The sequence below is a fragment of the Plectropomus leopardus genome, chromosome 3 (genome assembly GCF_026936395.1).
Source record: "Plectropomus leopardus strain MGB_pleo_1.0 chromosome 3, ASM2693639v1, whole genome shotgun sequence".
NCBI classification, from domain to species: Eukaryota; Metazoa; Chordata; class Actinopteri; order Perciformes; family Serranidae; genus Plectropomus; species Plectropomus leopardus.
This window is the reverse complement of record NC_142178.1, coordinates 15,518,284-15,541,367: the sequence shown is the minus strand read 5'-3', so window position 1 is coordinate 15,541,367 and position 23,084 is coordinate 15,518,284. Positions and strand designations below refer to the sequence as shown.

Genomic DNA, 23,084 nt, shown 5'->3' with positions numbered 1-23,084 from the left:
AGCAAAAGTCTGGATGAAGGCATTTGAACTTGATACTGCCCCTGTGCACAAAGTAAGGTCCAAAAAGAAATGTTTTTCTCAGTGTGGTGAGCAGAAACTTGACTGGCCTGCAACTTCACAGAGCCCTGATCTAAACCCATTCAACACCTTTCAGATGAATTGTAATGCCAGGCTCTATCAGTCAGCATCAGCCAGACCTTACTAATGCTGTTGTGGCTGAATGGGAACAAATCCCTGTCGATGGGTTCAAAAGCCTTCACAGAAGAGTAGCAGCTGTTTTAGCAGCAGATTAATGCCCTCAAGTGTGACACCTTCAATTTTTGTAAGAGGGGAACTGTGGCAAAAAAATGATCAATGAGAATACTGACAGTGACAAAAGCCTTTCAACTGATAGCTTAAAAGTAGACCAGCCCAGGGTCAACAAGACAATGTGTCCCTCCACTTTATATCAACCCCTGAGTTTTTCTCCAGTTCCACCAGGAGACTGATAGTTGTGGCTTTCAGTGAAATGTTTTTACTGAATGGATTTCCTTGAAGGGGCACATGCCCCTACTAAAATGAATTAATAATTCTGATAATTCTTTTCATCTAGCATCATCACCAGGTCACAATTTGAAGTCTAGAATAGTTTTGTTCATATCCAAATACCTGTTATGGCCCTGACACACCATGCCGACAGTGAGCCACTGTCGATTCAAGTCAAGTCATTTTTATCAATAAAGCCCATTATCACAAATCACAGCCCTCTATCCTTAGACCCTTGCAATGATTAAAGGAACCCCCCCCCCCCAAAAAAAAAAACCTGGGGGTAAAAAATGGTAGAAACCTCAGGAAGAGCATCTGAGGAGGGATCCCTCTCCCAGGATGGACAATGTCGATGTCGAGCCGTCGGTGAGTGTCTGTTGCCCTAATGCTTTTGTGCTGTGTCCCACACCATTGGCACAAATCAGCCCTTGTCATCTGTTTTTTGGCTGATTCAGCATGTTGAAACAAAGTTGCAGTCAGTTCCCATCAGCATCAGTTGTACTATGTGTTTATGCTTATTGGAAAATGCTAGGTGTTTCTAAGTACAACCTCACAAAGCTGCTAGCATGGCTGTAGACTTGTCTTGATGTGTTTGGATCAGTGCAGACAACATGCAGTGAGAGAGATCACTGGTAACGCTTAAACTGTAAATTAATAAATGAATAAATGCATTTTGAGTCTGTACATTTCTTCCAAGTAAGCAGAGCAAATGCCTTGACTGGACTTTTAAGCTTTGGTTATTTTTTACTGTAAGATTCAGCAAGTCACGAATCACTTGGGTTACGGTGCAACTGGTGTAATTGATAGGTCAGGGCTTCCCCTGCTGCATCAGTTGATGATCCACACAGCTCCTGACCTCCTACAGGAGAGTTTACACTGGGGTTTTTGGGGGTCATACCCAAAAGCTCCATACTGATCACAACATGACCAGCTGATCAGATCCGCACAGTTTGCAAAGACAGAAATGTCAAGGGAATGTTTGTGGCTGTTTCTGAAAGGGAAGTGCTTGGTTACATAAAGATAGACACAAGATGGGAAGTGACTGTCACTGGCCGAGAGATGCGTTTACGCTATGAGCTGACTTTTCTGCTGTGAAAGCTACACATGTAAAAGCTGACACCAATCATTTGACTATGACAAAACAGTAACATCATGGATTTTCTGTAGATATGTACAAATGGTGAAGCCATAGTACCTTGATCTGTCGCAACGTTAAAACCACTGGTGAAGACTGATCATCTCGTTACAGTGCAATGTTCTGCAGGGAAACCCTGGGTCCTGGTATTCATGTGGATGCCACTTGACTCACACCAACCAGCGACACACTGGTACGCCACCTTGCAACCCACAGGACTAAACGGATCTAGCTCCAACGCCCTGATGCCACACACGACACCACCAGAGTTCCTCTGTCTATGCCTCGACAGGTCAGAGCAGAGTGCAATCCAAGGAGGTCCCACCACGGATCGGGGGTACCTCTGTGGCACCAGCATGTCCCATGGATGTTTGATCAGATTGGGATCTGGGGAATTTGGAGGTCAAAGTGAAACCTTGAGCTCTTTGTCATGTCCTTGGGCCATTTTCAAAGAATTTCTGCAGTTTGGGTTGGCATATTGTCCTGCTATGGGGGAACTGCCATTGGGAAGTGCTGTTGCCATGAGGGGTGAGTGGTCTGTTGGGTAGTACGTGTCAAATACTGTTCACATGACTGCCAGGATCAAAGGTTTGTCATTCATCAGTAGCCTGCTCTATTTATATATATGTATTTGTTTCGGGAACCAGTGCTGCAATGCTGCTGTATAGCAGGAAATTATTAAGCAATAAGCAGTTATTGCAATATTCTTGTCTATGCTCTTGAAATTTCAAGTCCTCACCAAGTAAAAAACATGTTTTATTGTCTTTTGATGGGACCCTGAATCCAAGTGAGAAAATAGTCTTCCCCTAAATGAAGGGTGTCCAACTGTCCAACTGGGGCAGCTGTTTCTTGCTTTTTTAAAAGTTTAAAAAAAAAATCATGTCTGTTACCTAAGAGAAAATATCTGGTGCTAGGTAATTGTTAGCTTGCTTGTTTAACATCTGTTTATGAAAACGCATTAGTTCGGCCTGCATGATTCCCTCTCGGTGCATGTCTACAAACTGTACAATAGTCCTGCCATCTTGAAGTACATTTAAAAAAAAAGGCAAAGTGATCTTGCTTGATTAACCAATACTGTGTTAATCATATAGTATATTTTGGAGGACAAGCCGAGGGCCCTTTAATATTGGTCTGGGGGCCTATTGTAACAGACTATGGACACGACTGGCATATGGGAGAAATGCAGTTATACATTTTTATAGACTTTTCTGTGTAATATAAGGTTGGGTTGCAGTTGTTCACATAAAACATGCAGTTACAACAATGTTGAGCAACTTAGCAATAATTACATCCATCCAGGTAAATTATAGTTATTTTTATTTGGTTTTGTTCCTCAGGAAGTAATTATTGTAATGAATTATCACCATCTATAAAAAGAAATTTGGTATTGCTACTTCTTAAGTGGTAAAGAATATTCATTATTTAAGTTGCAAAAGAATCAAACATGTAACCATAAAATCTGTATTAAGGGATTCATCTTGAAAAATTTGCATGTAATGACTATGAGTACAACATGAGTATGTGTCATTTTTGGCCTATTCAGAATAACAACTGCAACGCATTAAAGCTATAGTTAACTATAACTAACTGCTAATTATAGTTAAAGGTAACTTTTAGTAAAAAAAAACAACACCATAATCTGTGAAAAAAATAATGCTTCTCTGTGAAAATATTATACTCCTCTGCCTACTCTATTGCCTTGTCGCATATGTATAATGGCCTTATTGCACGGGAACAAAAACAACCAGTCAGAGCCGACTCTGTCTACAACAATGATAATGTGTCAGTACTGTTAATGGTATATATATTTATACAGTGTTTGTTTTTTGTGTGATATATTTCATGCTTATAATCTTTTTTAACTTGATATATTGTAATGCTTATTTGGCTGAAGGTATACTGCAACAAGAATGTTTCTTATTACCATATAAATTTACTCTTTCAAGCAATGTAAAGAGATGGAAAGCAACTGAGTACATTTACTTGTGTGGTGTACTTAAGTACCTGGAGGCACTGGTATTACAAGGGCAGTATATTTTAGGTTAGCCTGATCCAGTTCCACCAGGTTTCCTGCTCTGACACCCTCCATCACACTGCATGCCTCTAAGCTATTAGGTGTTACAGATTCATTCTCTGTTTCAACTTTGTTTTCATGTTATCTAATTTCCACTTTCCTATCTCAAGTATGGGTCCTATCGAGAGGGGGAGAACCACTCTTTAAATTTCCTCTTCTGAGGTTTCTACAATGTTTTCCCCTCCCGTGCTTCGGTTTTGTGTGTGTGTGTGTGTGGGGGGGTGCTTTTCTTTCATCTCCTTAGAGAGTTTGGCCTGGTCAGGTAGATGTAAAGCACATTGAGACATTGTGTGAGACACTGCAACAAAATCGACTTCCCACAAAATTTAATGTTCTCATAAAACATAATTTAACCCATGCAGACATGCAAATTGCCAAAAAAATGCTGCACTTTTTAGAATGTCATGAGGAATGACAAGTGAGAAAAGGCAGTGGGTATGATGGGAAAGAATGTGGGGACTGTTTCTGTGTGGGAGGACTGAGAAGGGGAAGTCAACATGAAACAGAGAAAATGAGAATTTTAGCGTATAACATTACAAGTATGACATACAGTCAGCAGAAGGTGAAATGCTCCTGCAGGGCAAAAACCCATGTCTTCTGTTCCCTAATGAAACTAACAACAATTGTTCAAACATAAGCACACCACCAGGCAAGACCACACACACAGATAAATTCCTCAAAAGTTTCCAGATTTTTTCATGACAGCTAAACCTTACCCAAAACTAACAGCATATCTGATTATCAGGACATGCTTTCATTGCCAGTACACAGTGCTTATACATTCAATATATTGGACTGCTGATGTAGTTTATCAACCTGTTAGTACAACAAATCAAGAGTTCTCCCAGGCCACTGCTTTTCCACCTGTCATCAAGGGACGTGACATACGGCATTACTCAGCCAGCTGCTGTAATGTGTCATACAGAAGAATGTTATTATTTCATAAATGGTGACATATTTCCTAAGGCTGACGAAATGATGAAACACTGGAAAGAAGCTGGACAGAAACTGCGTCATTTTTTTAATGGCTGACCTGAGGCAATCAGTTACTGTAATTAAAAATCTATAACCTTACACACACACAAACACGGTGTGCACAAACACTTGCAGTTTTTGTATCCATAGTCGGGTTTTCTCAGCATTACGTTTGGGCCTTTCTGACAAAAATAAAACCCACCATCGTGATGTGCTGGGCTTTCTCAAAGGGAAGTCGCTGCCTCTGTTTTCACTTCAAAATTACCAAAGTACAAGTACTTAACTCTCTTTCGTTCCCTCTCTCTCTTTCTGTCCCTCTTGTGCTCTCTTTCTAATTTCCTCTAGTATAGAAATGAAACAAGAATTGCTCACCAACCGCAGAGGAGACAAATGAAAGCTCCCTCAGTGCTTTTGCTGCCCCCTACAGCAAAGAAGCCATTAGTCCTAAATGTTGTGGACTGCAATTTCACAGTCAAAACAGCTGCAAACACAGTCTTCCCCGCCATTAACCATGATTGGCCGTATTACAAACAACGATGAGAGTTCATACCGGGAGGAAATCAATAATCTTGCAGAGTGGTGCACAGAGAACAACCTACTGCTCAACGTCAGTAAAACCAAGGAGCTGATTGCTGATTTTAAAAAAGAAGGAAAGACACACACCTCTGTCTACATGAGTGGAGCTGAGGCGGAGCAGGTGAACAGCTATAGGTTCCTTGGATTTACTAACACTGAGAACATATCTTTGTCGTCACACATCACCACCCAGATTAAAAAAGCACAGAAAAGGCTCTACTTCCTACAAAACTTAGAAAGGCTGAATTCCAGAGCAAGATCCTGGTTAACTTCTACAGAGGAGCAGTAGAAAGCATACAGACTGGAAACATCACAAACTGGCATGGTTCGTGCACGGCCCGGGACAGGAAGGCTCTACAGCGGGTGATTAAAACTGCCCAAAACATCACTGGTTTCCATGTACAGAGCATCAGTGACCTCGGTGAAGTGAGGCGTCTGCACAGAGCACAAAGGACACTGAAAGACAGCAGCCACAGTCTGTTCACCCTGCTGCCATCTGGGAAAAGATACAGAAGTATCCGCTGCAGAACCACCAGACTACAGAGCAGCTTCTTTCCCCAGGCTGTGAGACTCCTCAACTTCGACGCCAAAAGATGTAGCAGGATTAAGGATCACCTTAAAATTTCATTTCTTCTTACACTACGTTTAAGAAAAATGACAATAATGTTACCTTGTACCTTGTATTATATTGAGTTATACTACAAAACCTTTCCAGTCTCTCAGTTTTATTCCTGAACTGCTAAATAAAGGAACCCACAGAGATATATCACAATTTTCTTTAACTGCAACTCACTCCTTTATGGCATCAGCTCCACTTCCATCAATAGACTCCAACTAGTCCAGAACCCAGCTGGCCGACTCCTCACCTGCACCAAATCTTGGCACTACATCACCCCTGTCTTAAAACACCTTCACTGGCTCCCTGTCTCCCATTGGATTACCTTAAAGATCCTGGTCCTCACCTTCAAAGCCCTTCACCTTCTGACCCCCCCTTACCTCACTGCCCTCCTCTCCCCTTACCAACCCTCACAGTCCCTCAGATCAGCCTCCGCAAATCTCCTCTCCACCCATAAATCCATGGGTCCACTTCTTGGGACAGAGCCTTCTGCAGGGCTGCTCCCACACTCTGGAACTCCCTCCCCCAACAGATCTGGGACTCTGAGTCCCTCGCCGTCTTTCAGTCCCGCCTCAAAATCCATCTCTTCTCCTCTGCCAATTCCTAGCCCCCCACCTTCTTCTTTTCGACTTTTCGTTTTGGTTTTTTGTTTGTAACGTGGCCTTGAGTTCAAGAAAGACGCTATATAAATCCAATTTATTATTATGATTATTATTATTGTTGTTGTTATTATTATTATTATTAATAATAACAACAACAATAATAATAATAATAATAATAATAATAATAATAATAATAATAATAATAATAATAATAATAATATTTATTGTGTCCCATTTCTTAGCAAGCATTTTTTATCAGGGATAACATGACAAAGTCCAGGACTTACTTCCATCATGGTCCCTGTTGTTCCATCAGTCTGTCCTCTTCACAATAAGATGGAGACAGCCTTTCAACATTCAAAGCCGCAGATAAAAGACCACAACGTCTCACATCCCAGCACAACAATCCACTTACAGATAAATGTGCCAATAAAAATATGATAATATATATACAGTATGTGAAATAAAAAAAAAGAATGACTTCAGTCTATTAAAATGACTATGACCTTATTTTGAAATGTTGTCTAGTAGCCTCTGTATGACAGTTTTCTTAAAGGTTTGTGGGTTCTCCGTGTCCTTTATTACACAAGGCAGTTTGTTCCACGCCGTAGCACCAGCATGGATGAAAGAAACCTTCCTGATTTTGAATTGCTAAAAGTTGGGGTTAGCTACGCTAGCTGAGGTGGTGTAATTATGACCTTCTAACTTTATAAATAAATTGTTGAAGTAACTAGGGGCTCTTCCATTTAAGATCCTATGGACCACATTAAGTTGGATATGACAAGCTCTATGCTAAACTGGGAGCCACTGGAGCTGAAAGAACTGAGACCCAAATGACTCTCATGATTCAGCTCTAGCACTGCTCTCACTAATTTGTTTTAGTGAGAGTGCTTGAAGTTACAATTTTAAGGCTGAACTAAAAGTGCAGGCAAATGGCACTATCCTAATGTAGCCCTACTGTCTGGTTATCTTGTTCTTGCTTTTACCTTGCCGCAAACCGTCAAGGCCACAAAAGCTCACCTTAAGTTCCTGTCAAGGATGCAACCCATGTCACAAACAGAGGACTTCAATGTAATAAATTCCTCTTTATTATTAATAGCCAGTGCAGAGTCCTTATTTAAAACTGGCTTTGAACCAAATAAAATAAACTCAGCATTGCAGACGTATAGTATAAGCATAGCGTCTACATAGACACATCTTTACTCTCCTTGGCTCATGAACTAATATTCCTGTTTTCTGTGATTATCTTCATGTGTTAAGTATAGCTGAGTTATCTGCATATTAGAATAAAGTGCTAACACAAGCTGTTTTCAAGTGATTACACAGTGACAAAAAATCAGGGGACCCAGCACACCGCTCTGGGGCACCCCAACATGTTCTTCAACCACTGGCCCAACTGCCCAGAGCAAGTTGGTGCTCTGGTTGGAGGGCCAGAGAGCCCACCAGCTCCAGGCCACTCTGCGCTCAACTCAGACTTCTCTCTTCTCCACTCAAATTGTTCCCCACTTGCTTCAAAACAAGAGAAAAGCTGCACTGTATTTCAATTTGAGTTTAAACATTAGCCAAAACACTGATGCATTCTGGATTGGGCATGCTTCGAGCTGATGGTATAAGTGAGATGGAATCAGATGGTACCAGACCGAGCAGGATGAAGCAGGAGGTGAGGTGATGCTCAAACTTTTTTAAAATGTTTCTAACATTCAATGTACTCCTTGGGAACTTTTGTGCTCCATCTAAAATCCTTCCACTCCCACTCGCTCACATGTTCTGCTATCAACCTCAACCTGCCTGTCCCTTTCTGACAAATATAGTAAGAAGCCATCCAGCTTAGAGCTGTGCCATCCATACTAAGGCCTTTAACTTACTTAATTCTCTTCATCCGAAGTATGACATTCGTCATAGAACAATGAGCTCCTGGCATTGGTGGCAACATGTTGACCTTCGCCCCGAGGTCATTTTAGCTACCTTACAGCGGACACTAGGTGGCAATATAGTACGTTATAAATCAGAACAGGGCTGCTCTGTTTTGAGTCCTCTGCTTTGTTTTCTGCTTGTCTGTTGGATACTGAAATGACTTTGTGCTAATGGGCACTTTGTACTCTTTAATGTGTATGTTTGGACAGTGTAGTAATAACATGAATTATACAGTAAATCAGAATATAGGTGTAAATCTGCCCTAAATTATTATTACATTATTTAACCCCCCCAATTCAATCAAATCTTAATTTGTATGGCACTTTTCATACAAAGAGTAACACAAAGTGCCTAACAGAGATTAAAAACAATAACAGAAATGAAAAACATCAAAGACAATCAAGAAAAATACAGACATCCTGACCCTCCCACCCCCACATACGTACGCAACAAAACACACACATTCATGTAGATATTCCCACAACTATTCGCAAAGGCACCCGAACACCCCCCCTCACCACCCACACACACGCACACATACACCAACACACACCAGCTGTTACTAAAGAGACATGGCTAGAGAGACATGGCTAGGCACTGAGACCTGAGGCGAGGGAGAAACTACCTTTGGGGGCCAACCTCACTGAGAGAGGTCACGGTCCAGCACCGCTGGGGCGCCGCCACAGAGACCATCCCAACCCGGGCGGACAGGAGTGCCCGCACCAAGATGCCGAGCCCTCTAGCCACCCGGGCCAAAACAGTCCACGGTACAGCACCCCCAATGGTGGACCAGAGACAACTCCCAGTCCGGTAGGCCCCGATGAGGAAACACTGGAGCTAAAAACTAACACAATAAAATAAGGTAAAGAACATATAAGCTAAGAACATAAGGGACTAAAACAGTAAAATAAGACAGAGAATACAAGTGGAATAAGATAAAATTAAAAAAGTAGAATAAATAAATAAATAAATAAATAGTTAGTTAGTTAGTTAGTTAGTTAAAAGCCTGATTGAAAAGATGGGTCTTGAGCCTCTTTTTAAAAACCTCAACACTGTCTGTGATCCTGAGGTTCTCCGGCAGGCTGTTCCACAGACGGGGGCCATAGTAACTGAAAGCCGCCTCCCCATTTCTTTTAGAGCTAACTTGTGGTATGGTTAAAAGGCCAGTGCCCGGAGGACCTCAGGATCCGCGAGGGTTGATAAGGTAAAAGCAGCTCAGTTAGGTAAGAAGGCCCAAGACCTTTGAGATACTTAAAAACAAGTAAAAGAACCTTAAAATCAATCCTGAAGCGCACCGGGAGCCAATGAAGCGATTTTAAAACCGGTGTAATGTGCTCCCGCCCTCTGGTCCTCGTCAGCACTCGTGCGGCTGAGTTTTGCAATAGTTGTAAATTGGAAATGCTGTTTTTGGGAAGACCAGAGAGCAGGGCATTACAATAATCTAGATGACAAGAGATAAAAGCATGCATCAGTACCTCCGTGCTGGCCTGAGAGAGAAACGGGTGGACTCTGGCTATATTCTTTAGATGATAAAAACCAATTTTTGTTGTGTTTTTGATGTGTGGGATAAAAGTAAGCTCAGAGTCAAAAATCACACCCAGATTTATTACAGATTGTGATGTTCTAAAAGCCTGTAACTTTGGTAAAAGTTTCTCTTTCTGGCCTTCAGGACCGATGACTAAAACCTCTGTTTTGTCCTGGTTGAGCTGTAGGAAATTTGCTGCCATCCATGACTTTATGTCTGAAATGCAGTTAAAAAGGGCATCAATAGGCCCTGTGTCATCAGGACACACAGCGATGTACAGTTGAGTATCGTCAGCATAACTATGAAAGCTGATGCCGTGACTCCTGATGACATCCCCAAGGGGAAGCATGTACAGATTAAAAAGAGTTGGGCCTAAAATTGACCCTTGGGGAACCCCACACTTTATCTCATGGATTCCTGAGGAACATGTATCCATACTTACAAAGAAGTGTCGATCTGTGAGGTAGGAGTCAAACCAGTTCAGAACAGTACCAGAGAGGCCGACCAGGTTCCTCAGTCTATTTAATAAAATGTGATGGTCTACTGTATCGAAGGCGGCGGTTAGATCCAGTAGTACCAAGACAGTGAGTTTATGGTTATCTAAGTTGAGCCTGATGTCATTTAAAATCTTTACAAGGGCCGTCTCGGTACTGTGGTTCATCCTAAAACCAGACTGACACCTATCTAAAATGTTATTTGTGATTAAAAAGTCATTTACTTGGTTAAACACAAGTTTTTCCACGATTTTACTTAAAAATGGTAAGTTGGATACAGGCCGATAATTATTAAAAATGTTGGGATCTAAATTGCTCTTCTTCAGGAGGGGCTTCACCACCGCCGTTTTAAAGGAGTTGGGGAAGACACCCGTCTGAAGAGAGCAATTCACCATGTATAACAATTGTTCCTCAAAGAATGCATGAAACATTTTAAAAAATGGAGTGGGAATTGGGTCTAAGAGGCAGGTTGTGGGCTTTATTTGGGAGAAAACTCGACCAAGTGTCCTCGCATCTACCAGGGCAAAACTCTCCAGTGTTTCCTCCGGTAAAATCAATGATCTGGGTGAGTCAACACTTAAATTAAATTAAATTACAATTAAATTTGTAGTGTCCAATGCAAAGCTCTTTGCCCTAAGGGTATTTTTATTCTAAACTGTTTATAATTTGTAATTAATAGCTTTATTACTTCTTGACTGGGCATCAGCGGAGATCCCTGGAAGTTACTGGGCCCAGCCAAGAAATAGTTCACCACAGTTAAAACCACAACCTTCTTTTACATTTAAATATATATATATATATATATATATATATATATATATATATATATATATATATATATATATAAATATATATAATTTCATTTGAAGGACACACTTTAACTACTGATGATCAGCTGATTTTTTTACATTTGGACAGAGTTGTTTCCCTGTTTTCTTAATGCTAAGAAGCTAACTGGCTGCTGGCTGGGCTGTAGCTTAATATTTACAGTACAGACACGAGAGGAATACTGATCTTTTCATCTAAGTGTGGATAAGCCGGTTTTCTCAAATGTCAGAATATTCCTCTAGTAATTTATTAGAGCTTTACAGATCAATTTTAAGCTTTAAACTTTTGAGTTGCCAGGTTGTGAAAAATCCATTTGACAAACTAGAATTACAACCTCCATCCTGGAAAACAGCTGTAGAGGATCTGGATCAAGTTACTTGATTTGATTATTTCTATTCATTAACAATTTTTTAAGCATGTATCAGTGGATTAGCAATATTTCCAACTGCATTACCAGACAGAAAGTATAAGTACTGGCTGAATATTGGCCTATAATTGTTTCTGAAGTTGAATTTGGATGTACATGGCATGTAACCAACAACTAGCCTTAATGTTGGTTATATGCCACAATGCTTAGGACGGAAATAATGCTGGAATCAGAGGAATCCGATTTATTGATAGCAAAAATGTTAGTGTCTTAGGCTACTACAGGCTATCTTTGAGTTACTCAGTAAAGAGTTTAGGGTAGTAAAATTGTTCTCAGGTCAACTCTGGATTTTGTGAATGGGATTCTTACAGAGAAAATGAAGGTGAAAGGTGAATCATAGTGATGGAGAAATATCTCTCAAATTACATCCAAGTTGGTCAACCACCGTCACCATGACACATACATCGTGCACTTCATGCTCTGCCTCTCGTGTTCGTGGAAATTATAGTCACACCCTAATCATGCAGCCTATGCAATGCGCTCAGAGAGAGTTGGGAGTGGGAGAGAGAGGCAGATCTGACTTCTGAGTGTGTATTGCGCAACCACTGAGAAGTTTTCCGCTTCACCGTGGTGCATATCTTCAAGGTGACGGATGCCCTGCAACGAGTCAGGGCGAGCCCCGCAGACTCTGTGATGAAATTAAAAATGCGTAAAAAAGACACTGTACTTTGACAGCGAGGCGCCACGTGCCCCGGGGAGCATCATAAGTACTGTGTCAACTTGTGGACTCACTTACACTCTCTCCGCAGCTCTGCACATGAGTAGTCCAAGGGCGCTCCTAACTTCCTGATGCCAACAAGTTTTTCACTCCGAGCGTCCACCCGCAGTCAATCGTCATGTTGGATAAATTTGGGCCGCAGAGCGCCGGTGTGGCCGTGTCCAGCGCGGAGCTCCAGCTCAAACTGACGGACAACAAGAGCAGCCTGGCCGCAGCAGGGATGGGGATGGAGAACGGCACTGGGAAGAAACTCATAGAGATAACTGGTCCGGCTTTGTCCAAAAGAAAACTTCTGGTGGGGTTAGACCTCCTCTGCCTCTTCCTGGGTAAATATAAAAAAAGTTAATAATACATTAGATCTGTTATTTCACTTGTTGGGTGCACCTGTATTACATTCACCCCAGCAGAATAGTGCCATTGTAACATATGCTTGAGTTTATAATCGTGTAGTGTGTTTCAAAGAGGTGCTGATATGTGGTGCATGTTGAGGCCATGTGGGTTATTGTTTGCACTGGATTACATTATAAGGTTTCTGTTTCTTTGTCCATCCATACATGTGAGTATCCTTAAATTACTAATTCCATACTACGATTTGCCGAGAGGCTATATATATTGAATTTAAGTCTATTTGTCATGTATTCCTTCACCTATGTACTTTTTTAGCTGAAACAAATAGATAAATAGCTGATTATTAACAATTTCAATTATTTTTTAAGAAAAAAAAACAAACAAACAAACAAATATCCTCTGTCTCCAGCTTTTCAATTGTTAGGATTTTCTTGCTTTTGTCTTATGTGAGGAAACTGTAGATGAGATCATCTTTCACTATTTCCTTACATGTTATTAATCAACAGTGAAAGTAATCACCGAGTGCATATTTATTTATAAAACAGCCATTTATTTTTCACTTTGAGGACGACAGGTGAATTCCCTTAAATGCTGTTATTCCCTGCTATTTAGGCTATCATTGGTCTGCTGCGGGTGAACTTGTTGAGTTGTGTTCTGCTTTGTTTTAATCCCTTTGTACTGAGTCAACAACGCCAGTCAGTGGCTACATTCAGATCAGGCATGTGGGTCTGCAGAATATGAGCGGCAGATTAACACCCCGTTTGTAAGGAGATGGAAAAAAGAAAGTTTTTCAAGTTCTCTCCATCTACTTGTATTCCTGGCTCTGTTTTTCCACTCGTGCGCGCTCTTGAGCGCTCTGTGCCAGCTGGTTCGTGCATTGCCTAGGGAATTCTACAGTTTCCATGACAACCTCCAGTTCTCAGGGTAGAGCCAGGCCAGGGGGAGTTGTATTTGGTATACATAAATAAATGCACGATCCACTGTGTGCATGCGTGCGTGCGTGTGTATGTGTATGTGCGCACATGGCTGTAATTGTTGCTCCCTCCCATGGTCCCTATATGTGTCAGGAGGGGGTTATATAATGTCGGCTAATTGGAAAAAGCTGGACGGAGAGGTAGCCTGTTTTGTATTAACAACAGATTGGACATGTGCAGAAGGGAGGGAGGCTCACTCTCTCTCCCCTCTCCCTCTCTCTACTGTGTGTGTGCAGGCATGCAAGACAGAGAGAGAGAGAAAGAGAGAGAGAGAGGGAGAGAGAAAGAGAGAGAGAGAGAGAGAGAGAGTGAGGGGGAAGGACACCCAGAGACAAACAGAGACAGTGTGAGACTGGTTCTGGCTCTGGTTTGCTGCGGCATTTGCTTTGTCTTGTCGGGAAGACTTGAACTGAAGTCACAAACAACCCCCCTTTCTCTTCTCATCAACAGAAACACACACACACGCGCGCGCGCAATCCAAGCTGGGTCTCTGGTGAGGTCTGCCTGCTTTCCAGAGAAAAACTCAGGGTTCCCACCCTCACTTTCCTGTAAAACTATTTTGCGTTTGACCTTCCCATAGTCCCCCATGACATACTCCCTGTCAGTTTTATTTCAGCATTTAATTCCTGTTACCTTCTCTTTTAAATTTATATTTTAGACCTCATTACTTTCATCTGTGATCAGTGAGATACAGTGTGTCTCTTGGGTGTGACAAGGATGAAGAGTCAAAGTAATCATAGCTGCACTGGTGCTGGGTATCCAACATCAATGCTTTTGGGGATCTGAAATATCAAAACCTGTCACATCCTGAAAGCTGGTATGTAAAAAACTGTACTCCTCTTTATTTTAACAGATTTAAATCATGCTTCTTTTGTTTTTTGGCTGTATTTTCCCTGTGCATTTCTTGCCCGGCTGCTTCGACAATATGACAGGTTTTAGAAGTTTGCCTTCTTTAGTTTTACACATCCACAGCCATGTTATTGGCTCTGTGAGGCTGCACTTTGCAATGCTTTAAGCTAAATGCTAACATTGCTCATAATGTCGATGTTAACATAATGATGTTTCGCTGGTAAATGTCCATTTTCACTGTCTCTGTTTAGCATGTTAACATTTGCTCTAGATGAAGCCGACCCCCAGAAATTTTTGAAGGGCTGGCAAGAAGGGTCCTCTTTAAATATTGTGGTGGCTCAACAAAACCAATGGCCATGACTGCTATTATAGGCCTATAAAAGCTGGTTTAAAACTATCTCAATATGAGAGTTAAAGAATTGCAAACTGATAAAGGCTACTTTGGATTTTTTATTTTACAGTTAATATTACTAATGATCTGATGTAAAGACTAATACTGGTAATGCAAACGTTTTAATTCCACAACAGTCAGTTAATGTGCTATGTATCTGTACATGTTAGGTGATTCATTATTTCACAAATAGGCTGGCTGTACTTATAAACACAAATATGCAGCTTTGATTTGAAAGAGTACATTGATTGCCACGAACAGAACATTTACTGGAAACAGGCCTTCTCAAGTTTAGGGGAGACTCATTTCCATTCAGATAACTTGAGGTGAGAGTTCAAGGGACCCCTCTGGAAATTGCCATGCCAGTTTTCCCCTCACTAAAATGAAGCTCAACATTGGAATATTATTTAGCCCCCTTTCCCAACAAGCTTTATCAACATGTTTGGATGCTTTTGGGTTGTCTAGTTTCACAAGATAGCACTACCTACCCCCATTTGAGTTGGCTGCAGGGAGTTTTGCAGGTATTTTGTCATAAACCAAAGTTTGGGGCAAATTAAAATGTCAACCTAATGATGATGCTGGATGAAAAGTTAGGGAATCACCAAACTCAGTGGGATTCATCCTCAGGGGACAATGAATGTTTGTTAAAATTTGATAGAAATCCATCCAATAGCTGCAGAGATATTTTATTTTGGATGAAAGTGGTGGATACCAACCAACCAGCATTGTCATCCCCAGAGGTACGCTGCAAACATGGCTAAAAAGCAGTAGTGTAGTGGAGGGTCTACCCAGCTGGCAGGGAACGTTCCCACAACATTAGCCAATGTTACCTACTAGTTGCAATAATTTTTTATAGAAAACATTTTAATCTAATGTTCAAAGAACGATTTAAGAATGTGTAACATTTCAATTAATGCTCCTGTAAGGTTAAATGCTAACTAAGACGTAAGGTTTTAACATCAACATTTTCAGGATGTTTTGGTGATGTTGAGAGGTGACGGATCTTAGAATGTACTTTCTATAAAACGCTCCCACAATGTTACATGTCAACAAAAGAGGAACATTTTCAAAGCAACAATCAGAACATGTTATTGAGGCCTGAGATAACGGACCTTTTTTTTATGAAAATGTGATGTAATGTGATAGATTAACAAAAAAAAAAACAAAAAAAAAAGTTTTAACATTTTGATGTGTATGGAGATTGTTACCCAAACTACCCAGAGAAGAACGTTCTGGGAACTTAAAGAAAACTTGCCACTGAAATGTTGATAAAACATTGCATTGGTTGCATTCTCAGAACATTTTTAGAACCAAAATTGCTGGCTGGATATGCAGATATATGGGGTAACCCACCTCTTTTTCTGGTCATTTAAAGTATACCCGCCTATCAGCCAAAAAGCCACAGAAATACATAGTAGATTATACCTACTTCCTCCTCAGTAACCTACCCTCCTAGTAGTTCAACCACCTCATTAACAACCACTACACCAGTGCTGTAAAGTATATTGTAGGGAGACATTTTTAATTTTCTCAAAGTATTGAAAATATTACTGCTTTTGTACAGAGCCACAGGTTTTATTTCGACACTAGTAAGAATTTCACATGATAACCAGCACTTGTCTACTTGCATGTATTGGTAACACACTGCTAAGAGCTGGAAAAACAGACATGCATATTTTAGGTTTTTCTTAAATCGCCCCCACTCATCCTCTGGTTTGCTGGTCTCTTCTCCTCCCACACATCATCTCCACTTTCCCATCACAAAGAGGAATGTCTATACTCCCACTGGGGATTGCTGGGATATCAAATCATCTCCCTTCTCCTCTTCCTGCAGCTTCCATCCCTTTCTTTGCGTGTGAGCTGAAAGCAGTGAGTCCTTACAGAAGGGGCTTCATGTGCGGGGACACCAGCATCACGTACCCTTATCTGCACCGTGAGGCCATACCGGACGAATTACTCATCGCAGGCGGCATCGTCATCACTGGCCTCACTGTGAGTCCTTATCATTGCTGTGGCGGCTGTCGGTCCATTATTAATTTGACACAATGCGAGGGTGCGGAGGATGCATTGTGACGTTTCTAATTACTTGTCCACCTCCAGATCGCCCTTGGGGAGTGTTACCGGGTTCGTTTCAGAGGCGTCAGCTCCAAGGCTTTTGTGAGGAACCTGTATGTATCCTGTTTGTACAAAGAGCTGGGCTGCTTCCTGTTTGGCTGCTGCGTCGGCCAGTCACTAACCAACATGGCCAAGCTAAGTGTTGGGCGGCTGCGACCGCACTTCCTGTCTGTGTGCGGTGTCACCTACGCGTCTCTTAACTGCACACCTGGAACCTACGTTGCAACGGTGAACTGCCGGCAACCTGACCACCGGTTGGAGGAGGAGGCCAGGTATGTGTGTGTGAATGTGTTTATGCACGTGTGTTAATGCATTGTGTTTTTGTCCTAAATACTTCTCCATTTTTTTTAGGAAGTCCTTCTTCTCTGGCCATGCTTCCTTTGCGATGTACACAATGCTCTATTTAGCAGTGAGTATTTCTATCTATTGCTCTCTCTTTCACACATTTTCTCCCACACACACAAACACACGCAGACACTGGCAAACACAATTTAGTGTCTCTCCAATTTCCAATTACCATCTCTCTATAAAATGCAGAGAGAGGATGAATGAAACAGGGAGCCATCATCAGTCCAGTTAGCAGCAGAAAGTGAGGGAGTGAAAGAGGAGAGGGGAAAAAGAGAAGGACTGAAAGGAGAAATGGGACAAACAGAGACAGCTTTGTTCTGCTGTGGGAGGAGTGTGACCTCGCCTCACCACCTCACTGCTCTCCTCTATTGTGTGAGAGTGAGTGTGTGCAACCTCCTGCATTTGTATGTGTTTACGGTAGCATATGTGTGTCCCCGTGTAAGTGCCTATGTGTCTATGGACATTTTAATTCATTAATACTCTCATCCATTCTTAGATAAAAGCCAGTATTTAAATGAAGACCAGACCAAAACAATAAATCAACAGTAGAAAGCATTTTTGTTGAAAAGAGAGACTCAATGCCAAGGCCGGATCACAAACTGGACAAAGCAGGCAGCTACCCCATCAGGGTCCTGATTTTGATCCTCAGGGGGGGCAGAAGGCCTCAGATTCACCATGTGGCAATGAAGATGGTGGTATATTAAAATCCTCCTGATCCTACGGCTCATCTTTAGGCGCTGTAATGTGATTTTTGATGATTACGATGCATAAAACATCCGTAGTATTCACTATTTTTTCATACAGCATATCATTCAAAAGCTACGCTTCTCGCTGTGCTATATATGCTGATCATTTCAAGATACAAACCACCGCAGCGGGCTCCATAAACCGTTCTGTCAGACCACAACGAGCACAGTTCACACAGTGCTGAAAATGTAAAGCCCATACAATGTAAGAAAAATGTCCTTATTTTGTCATTTTACCTCGTATGAATAACCCTAAATGTGGATGCAAATACCCAAAACTCAATTTTATACAACACAGAAAATATAAAGCCCAAAGTGAGAAAATGTTCAAAGTTATAAAAGTCCATTCATCTTATAGATAACCATAAACATTGCAAACCCACAATAAACACAATTCACACAGGAAAGTCCACAAATGCAAAAATGTCCTTAATTAGAAATAATCAGTGTAGTTTGTGTGAATGTGTAAATTAAACAACAGTCCCCTTTTTCTTTTTTTGCTGTAGATGAGTAGACTATAAAATGTGCACTCAGTTTAGGAAACAGTTCATCAGTCGCTTACTTTCATTGCAAATGGCAACATCAGACTGCACTGAGGCATAATACTCACAGTTCTGCAACCATGTCAGTGAAAAGGCCGCACTTGACCATTGCACCAAATCTGACTGCTGCCCAGATCGCCAGAGTAGATCAGGTGCCGGTGAGGGGACCGTGTGCTGCCACCAGGATGGCACGTGATGACTTTAACTGCAGCAGGGATGCCGTGCATGTCTCTCCTCATGGCACATCATTGAGGCAATCAGTCGTCAGGATCGATGAGGGTCAAGCTCTTACTGTAGCGGACCACAGGCCAGACAATGGTTGAGCGTACTGATGGTTTTAAAAGGTTTTTTTTTCTTCTATCACATTCAGTTGCTCATTCCTTACAAACATGTCAAAACATGCCTTTCAAAACACAGCTTCCAAACCACGGTAAGAGCTGCAGGAACAAACACAAATAAATAAAATCAGTGAAACATAACCATAAACCATATAAATACTGTATATACACAAGCAAACTTAACTACTATTTACATGATTGAAATACCATAAAACTTCAAATAAAGTAGCCTAGTCCCATTTAGGCAACCAGTCCCTTTGACTACCCGGCTGCACATTATAGCTGTGTTCCAAACCGTTCACTCACTATTCTCTATGTAGTGTGTATTATATAGTGAACTACGCAGGGAATAACCAAACGAGATTTTGAACCCTAAGCTGGAGTTTTCTTTCGCCGGAAATACATAACTGCATTGCACTGTGGTATACAGGAGTAAAATGTAGGGTACATCCTATGTATACTCAAGTGTACTGTGCATTGTGGGTATTTTATAGTGCACTATACTGGCCTAGTGGATGAAATAAACAGCTGAGAATTTGAACACTACTGCAAAATGGCAAAATACAATATGTAGTGCACTATTTCTGTGACAGGGAACAGTTTCAAACACAGCTTTTGACAAATAAAAGCCTGTCTCAATTAGAAGCCTGGTCTGGTTGCCATGGAGTTCATTTTTGCAAAAAAAAACCAAAAAAAACACCACCACCACCAACAACAACAACAACAACAACAGCAGCAGGTTGTTGGCTACCTGCTGGAGTCAACATTAGTTAGCTGCTTAGACCACGTATACAAATATAAATGTTTTTCTTTTTTTAATTTTTGTCAATATGGATATACACCACACAATATTAGCTTGGTAAGATTATCCACAATTTAATCATTCCGTTTATTTTACTGAAACTATGAGCACCAAAGAAGACAGTATTGCCGGCATAGTAAAGAGAGACGCAAAAAAGTTGTAGATTTAGAAGACTGTTTTTACAGGATTATTGTCATGTTTTGTTTTACAGGTAATTTATCCGTAAATTCGGGTAAGTTAAGCAAATAATAGCGCGGGCTATTAATCGAAGTTTACGGTAAGAATATCAGCATCGGTGACGTTAACGTTGATGTACGTCAGCAACTATTTTTACAATGAACGGCGCGACAGCGAAACACCTCAATATTCACTAATTTACCACCATGTCGGTTAAAAACACTCACCCAACAACACATGTGAAACTACAGCATACCTTGCACCCATTTCAGCGCGGTGCTCTTCGCAGCAAGAAACAGAAACCTCGGTACAAACATTTCGGTGTTTTCCTCCATTTTCCTTATACGTTTGTGCCCTAATGATCTGTTTCCGCACAGACGGTTTCAAAATAAATGTCCTGAAAGACAAAACCGTAAAATTGACTTTCGAATTAAGAGGTCAGCGGAAGAGAATTCAATTGGAGTTTTTACCTGATTTACGGAAATAATTTACCTTTCTTCAAGGGTCATTTACTACATGTGAAAAAAAGGTTTATTTGCTGTGATATTGTACTGTAAATTTGGACTCTGTGATGCTTCACACTATGGCCACATTGTTTTTTCATTCTAGTCATCTACATCATTAAGAAAAATATTTAGGCAAACATTTTGTTTCAGTATGTTTAGGCTGATATAAGTCAATTATTTAATAAGAACATGCATACACATGTACTAAACAGGGAACACGAATTGCCTCTGGGTAGGCCTTGGATAGGTGTTTTAGATTAATTTAGGTACAGGGTTTTAATGAGCTTTTGAGTGCACATTTTATATGCATTACTAAAACACAGTATGAACCAAAATTAGGGTCTTGAAAAATCACATTTCAAGGCCTTTCATTTTAGAGCTGTATTGCATTATATCGACTCAAATCACCATGGTTCACATGATATCTAACTAACTATCTGAGATTGCCGTCTTCCTGATTATGTTGGATATACATGAAATACTGGTTCATGAATAAGGGATTATATTGCCTACGAATTTTGGTGCATTATTTTTCATTAGTATATGTACAAACATTGCATGAAAACAACCTGATAAATAACACTTTGATTATTTTGAGTTGTCTGAGAGTTAGTAACGGGATGTTTTGATATAGTTTTACTATAAAATTATTTTTTTATCAAATCAATTGATCAGCTTAAATCAATATGTTGACCACTTTCTTCACAAATTCAAGGTAACACGGCATGATTAACTGCTATGACAGTGGTTGTTTTTTGGGTGAAAAAAAAACGTATTTATTAACGAATGGTCTCTTCTAGGAGTGTCCTTGTGTAAGATACTGAATCCCAAATTGCTCCCAATGAGAAGGAAATGTTTAGGTGAGCAGGTGGCACCTTGTATGACAGCCTCAGCCACCAGCGTGTGAATGGCTGAATGTGGCGTGTGATGTAAAGGTTAGAAAAATGCTACACAAGCTCCATTTACATAGGCACAATTTCAAATTTGAGCGGATATAAGACTGGTCTAAAATATTCCTACATAATACCAATCTCTCCACTAAAGATGACATTATATTAATAAAGAATGACACTCCTTCCTATGTGCAGATTCCCTTCTTATTTAAGATTTTAGCTGTTCTTTGGGGGGTCTTCAAATTTGTACTCAGGATAGATCCATAATTACAGTTACAGATTACCTTATTGTTCTATATAATAAATGACATTGCGTCCATTTGTGTTATTCAGTTTTACCTGCAGGCGCGGTTGACATGGCGTGGGGCTCGGCTGCTGAGGCCAGCGTTGCAGTTCTTCCTGGTTCTGCTGGCAGTCTACACAGGTCTGACCCGCATCTCAGACTACAGGCACCACCCGTCCGACGTGCTAACAGGCTACGTACAAGGAGCCCTCACTGCCTACTGGGTGGTCAGTATACCTTGCCTGCTTGTTTTTGTGCATCAGTGCGTTTCCACATGTCAGCCGTCTGTTAAAATCGTGTTTTTGTGTTTTCCAGGCCTTCCACATCTCCTCCATGTTTAAAAGCTCATGTTCAGATCTGTCTCCGACTGAAACCCTGGACAGCCCCTTGTCGCCCCACCACACCGTCTGCTAAACCTCACCTCCACCAGCTCTGCGTGCACCAGCATCCACCTGCTGCCTGTAGTCTAGCTTGGATATAGACAAGAGACTTGAAGAATGTGAGACCATTTCCTGTGAAGTCAAACCACATACCTCAGTACTGGGACGGAGTGTGAGAGAGAGGGAGAGGTGGGAGAGTAGAGCGTGTGAGATACTTTATGTGGTATGAACTGGGAGAAAGGAAGAGGGAGGGTGCTGAAAACCATAACGGCTGCTCGTCTGGCGCGGCGTGTAAGCGGCCTGTGCACGCCTTTTGTCCTCATGACTGACCTTAGCTTCACATGTGATACGTACCTGCGAAATGATATGACTGAATCCTGAACACACAGCAACCACTACGTCACCTGTAAATATATACAGATTTTATACAACTTGAATGATACTGTAAAAGCACTTTTTTGACTTTTATGTTAGTATTATTAATTACCACTTTGTAAGGACTGGTTTTGTAGGATGTAATATATTTTATACAAACATGTAAAATATATTGTACTGTAGCTGTTTTTTTTTTTTCATAAAACCATTGAATGTGATAGTGTTGAAGGTAAGCACAAGTAGCGAGAAAGCAACTCATTTTCTTAATGTGTTGTACCATTTGGATGTAGTAGGATGTGTCCGTCCTTCTGTGTGCAGCGTGCTGCATACATAGTTTAATAATGAGAGGATGACTATGAGAATGTCTATAGATATAATCCATGTTTTAAAAGTATAGATGCTACTAGCTCTCAGATTTTTTTATATAATGCTATGTATGTTGCCAGACTACTTAACCTTTCCACGAGCACACAGATTATTAAAGGAAAATGTGATATGTATTTTTTAAAAGCATTGTCTCTTTAAGTTAAGTTTGTGACATTTCTATTTTGCATACAAACTCTGAGGATAACATTTTTACGTGTAATTACATAATCCTTTAAAAGATA

At 40.9% G+C, this 23,084-nt stretch overlaps 1 protein-coding gene and 1 long non-coding RNA gene across 2 annotated transcripts; one reads left to right on the top strand and one right to left on the bottom strand.

Annotated features, from left to right (window-relative positions):
• The first annotated feature begins 11,919 nt into the window (after window positions 1–11,919).
• LOC121942248 (phospholipid phosphatase 3-like) lies at window positions 11,920–22,986 on the top strand. The gene is made up of 6 exons (XM_088075705.1): window positions 11,920–12,735; window positions 16,806–16,963; window positions 17,072–17,358; window positions 17,438–17,495; window positions 21,772–21,948; window positions 22,037–22,986. The coding sequence occupies exons 1-6, from the start codon at window positions 12,528–12,530 to the stop codon at window positions 22,133–22,135; spliced, it is 987 nt and encodes a 328-aa protein (XP_087931831.1). The 5' UTR covers window positions 11,920–12,527; the 3' UTR covers window positions 22,136–22,986.
• On the bottom strand, window positions 12,598–21,126 carry LOC148189944 (uncharacterized). Its single transcript, XR_015776222.1, has 3 exons — window positions 20,296–21,126; window positions 18,791–19,159; window positions 12,598–12,731 (listed from the first exon to the last, which is right to left on the bottom strand). It is a non-coding gene; the product is annotated as an uncharacterized LOC148189944 (long non-coding RNA).
• Window positions 22,987–23,084: the final 98 nt, after the last annotated feature.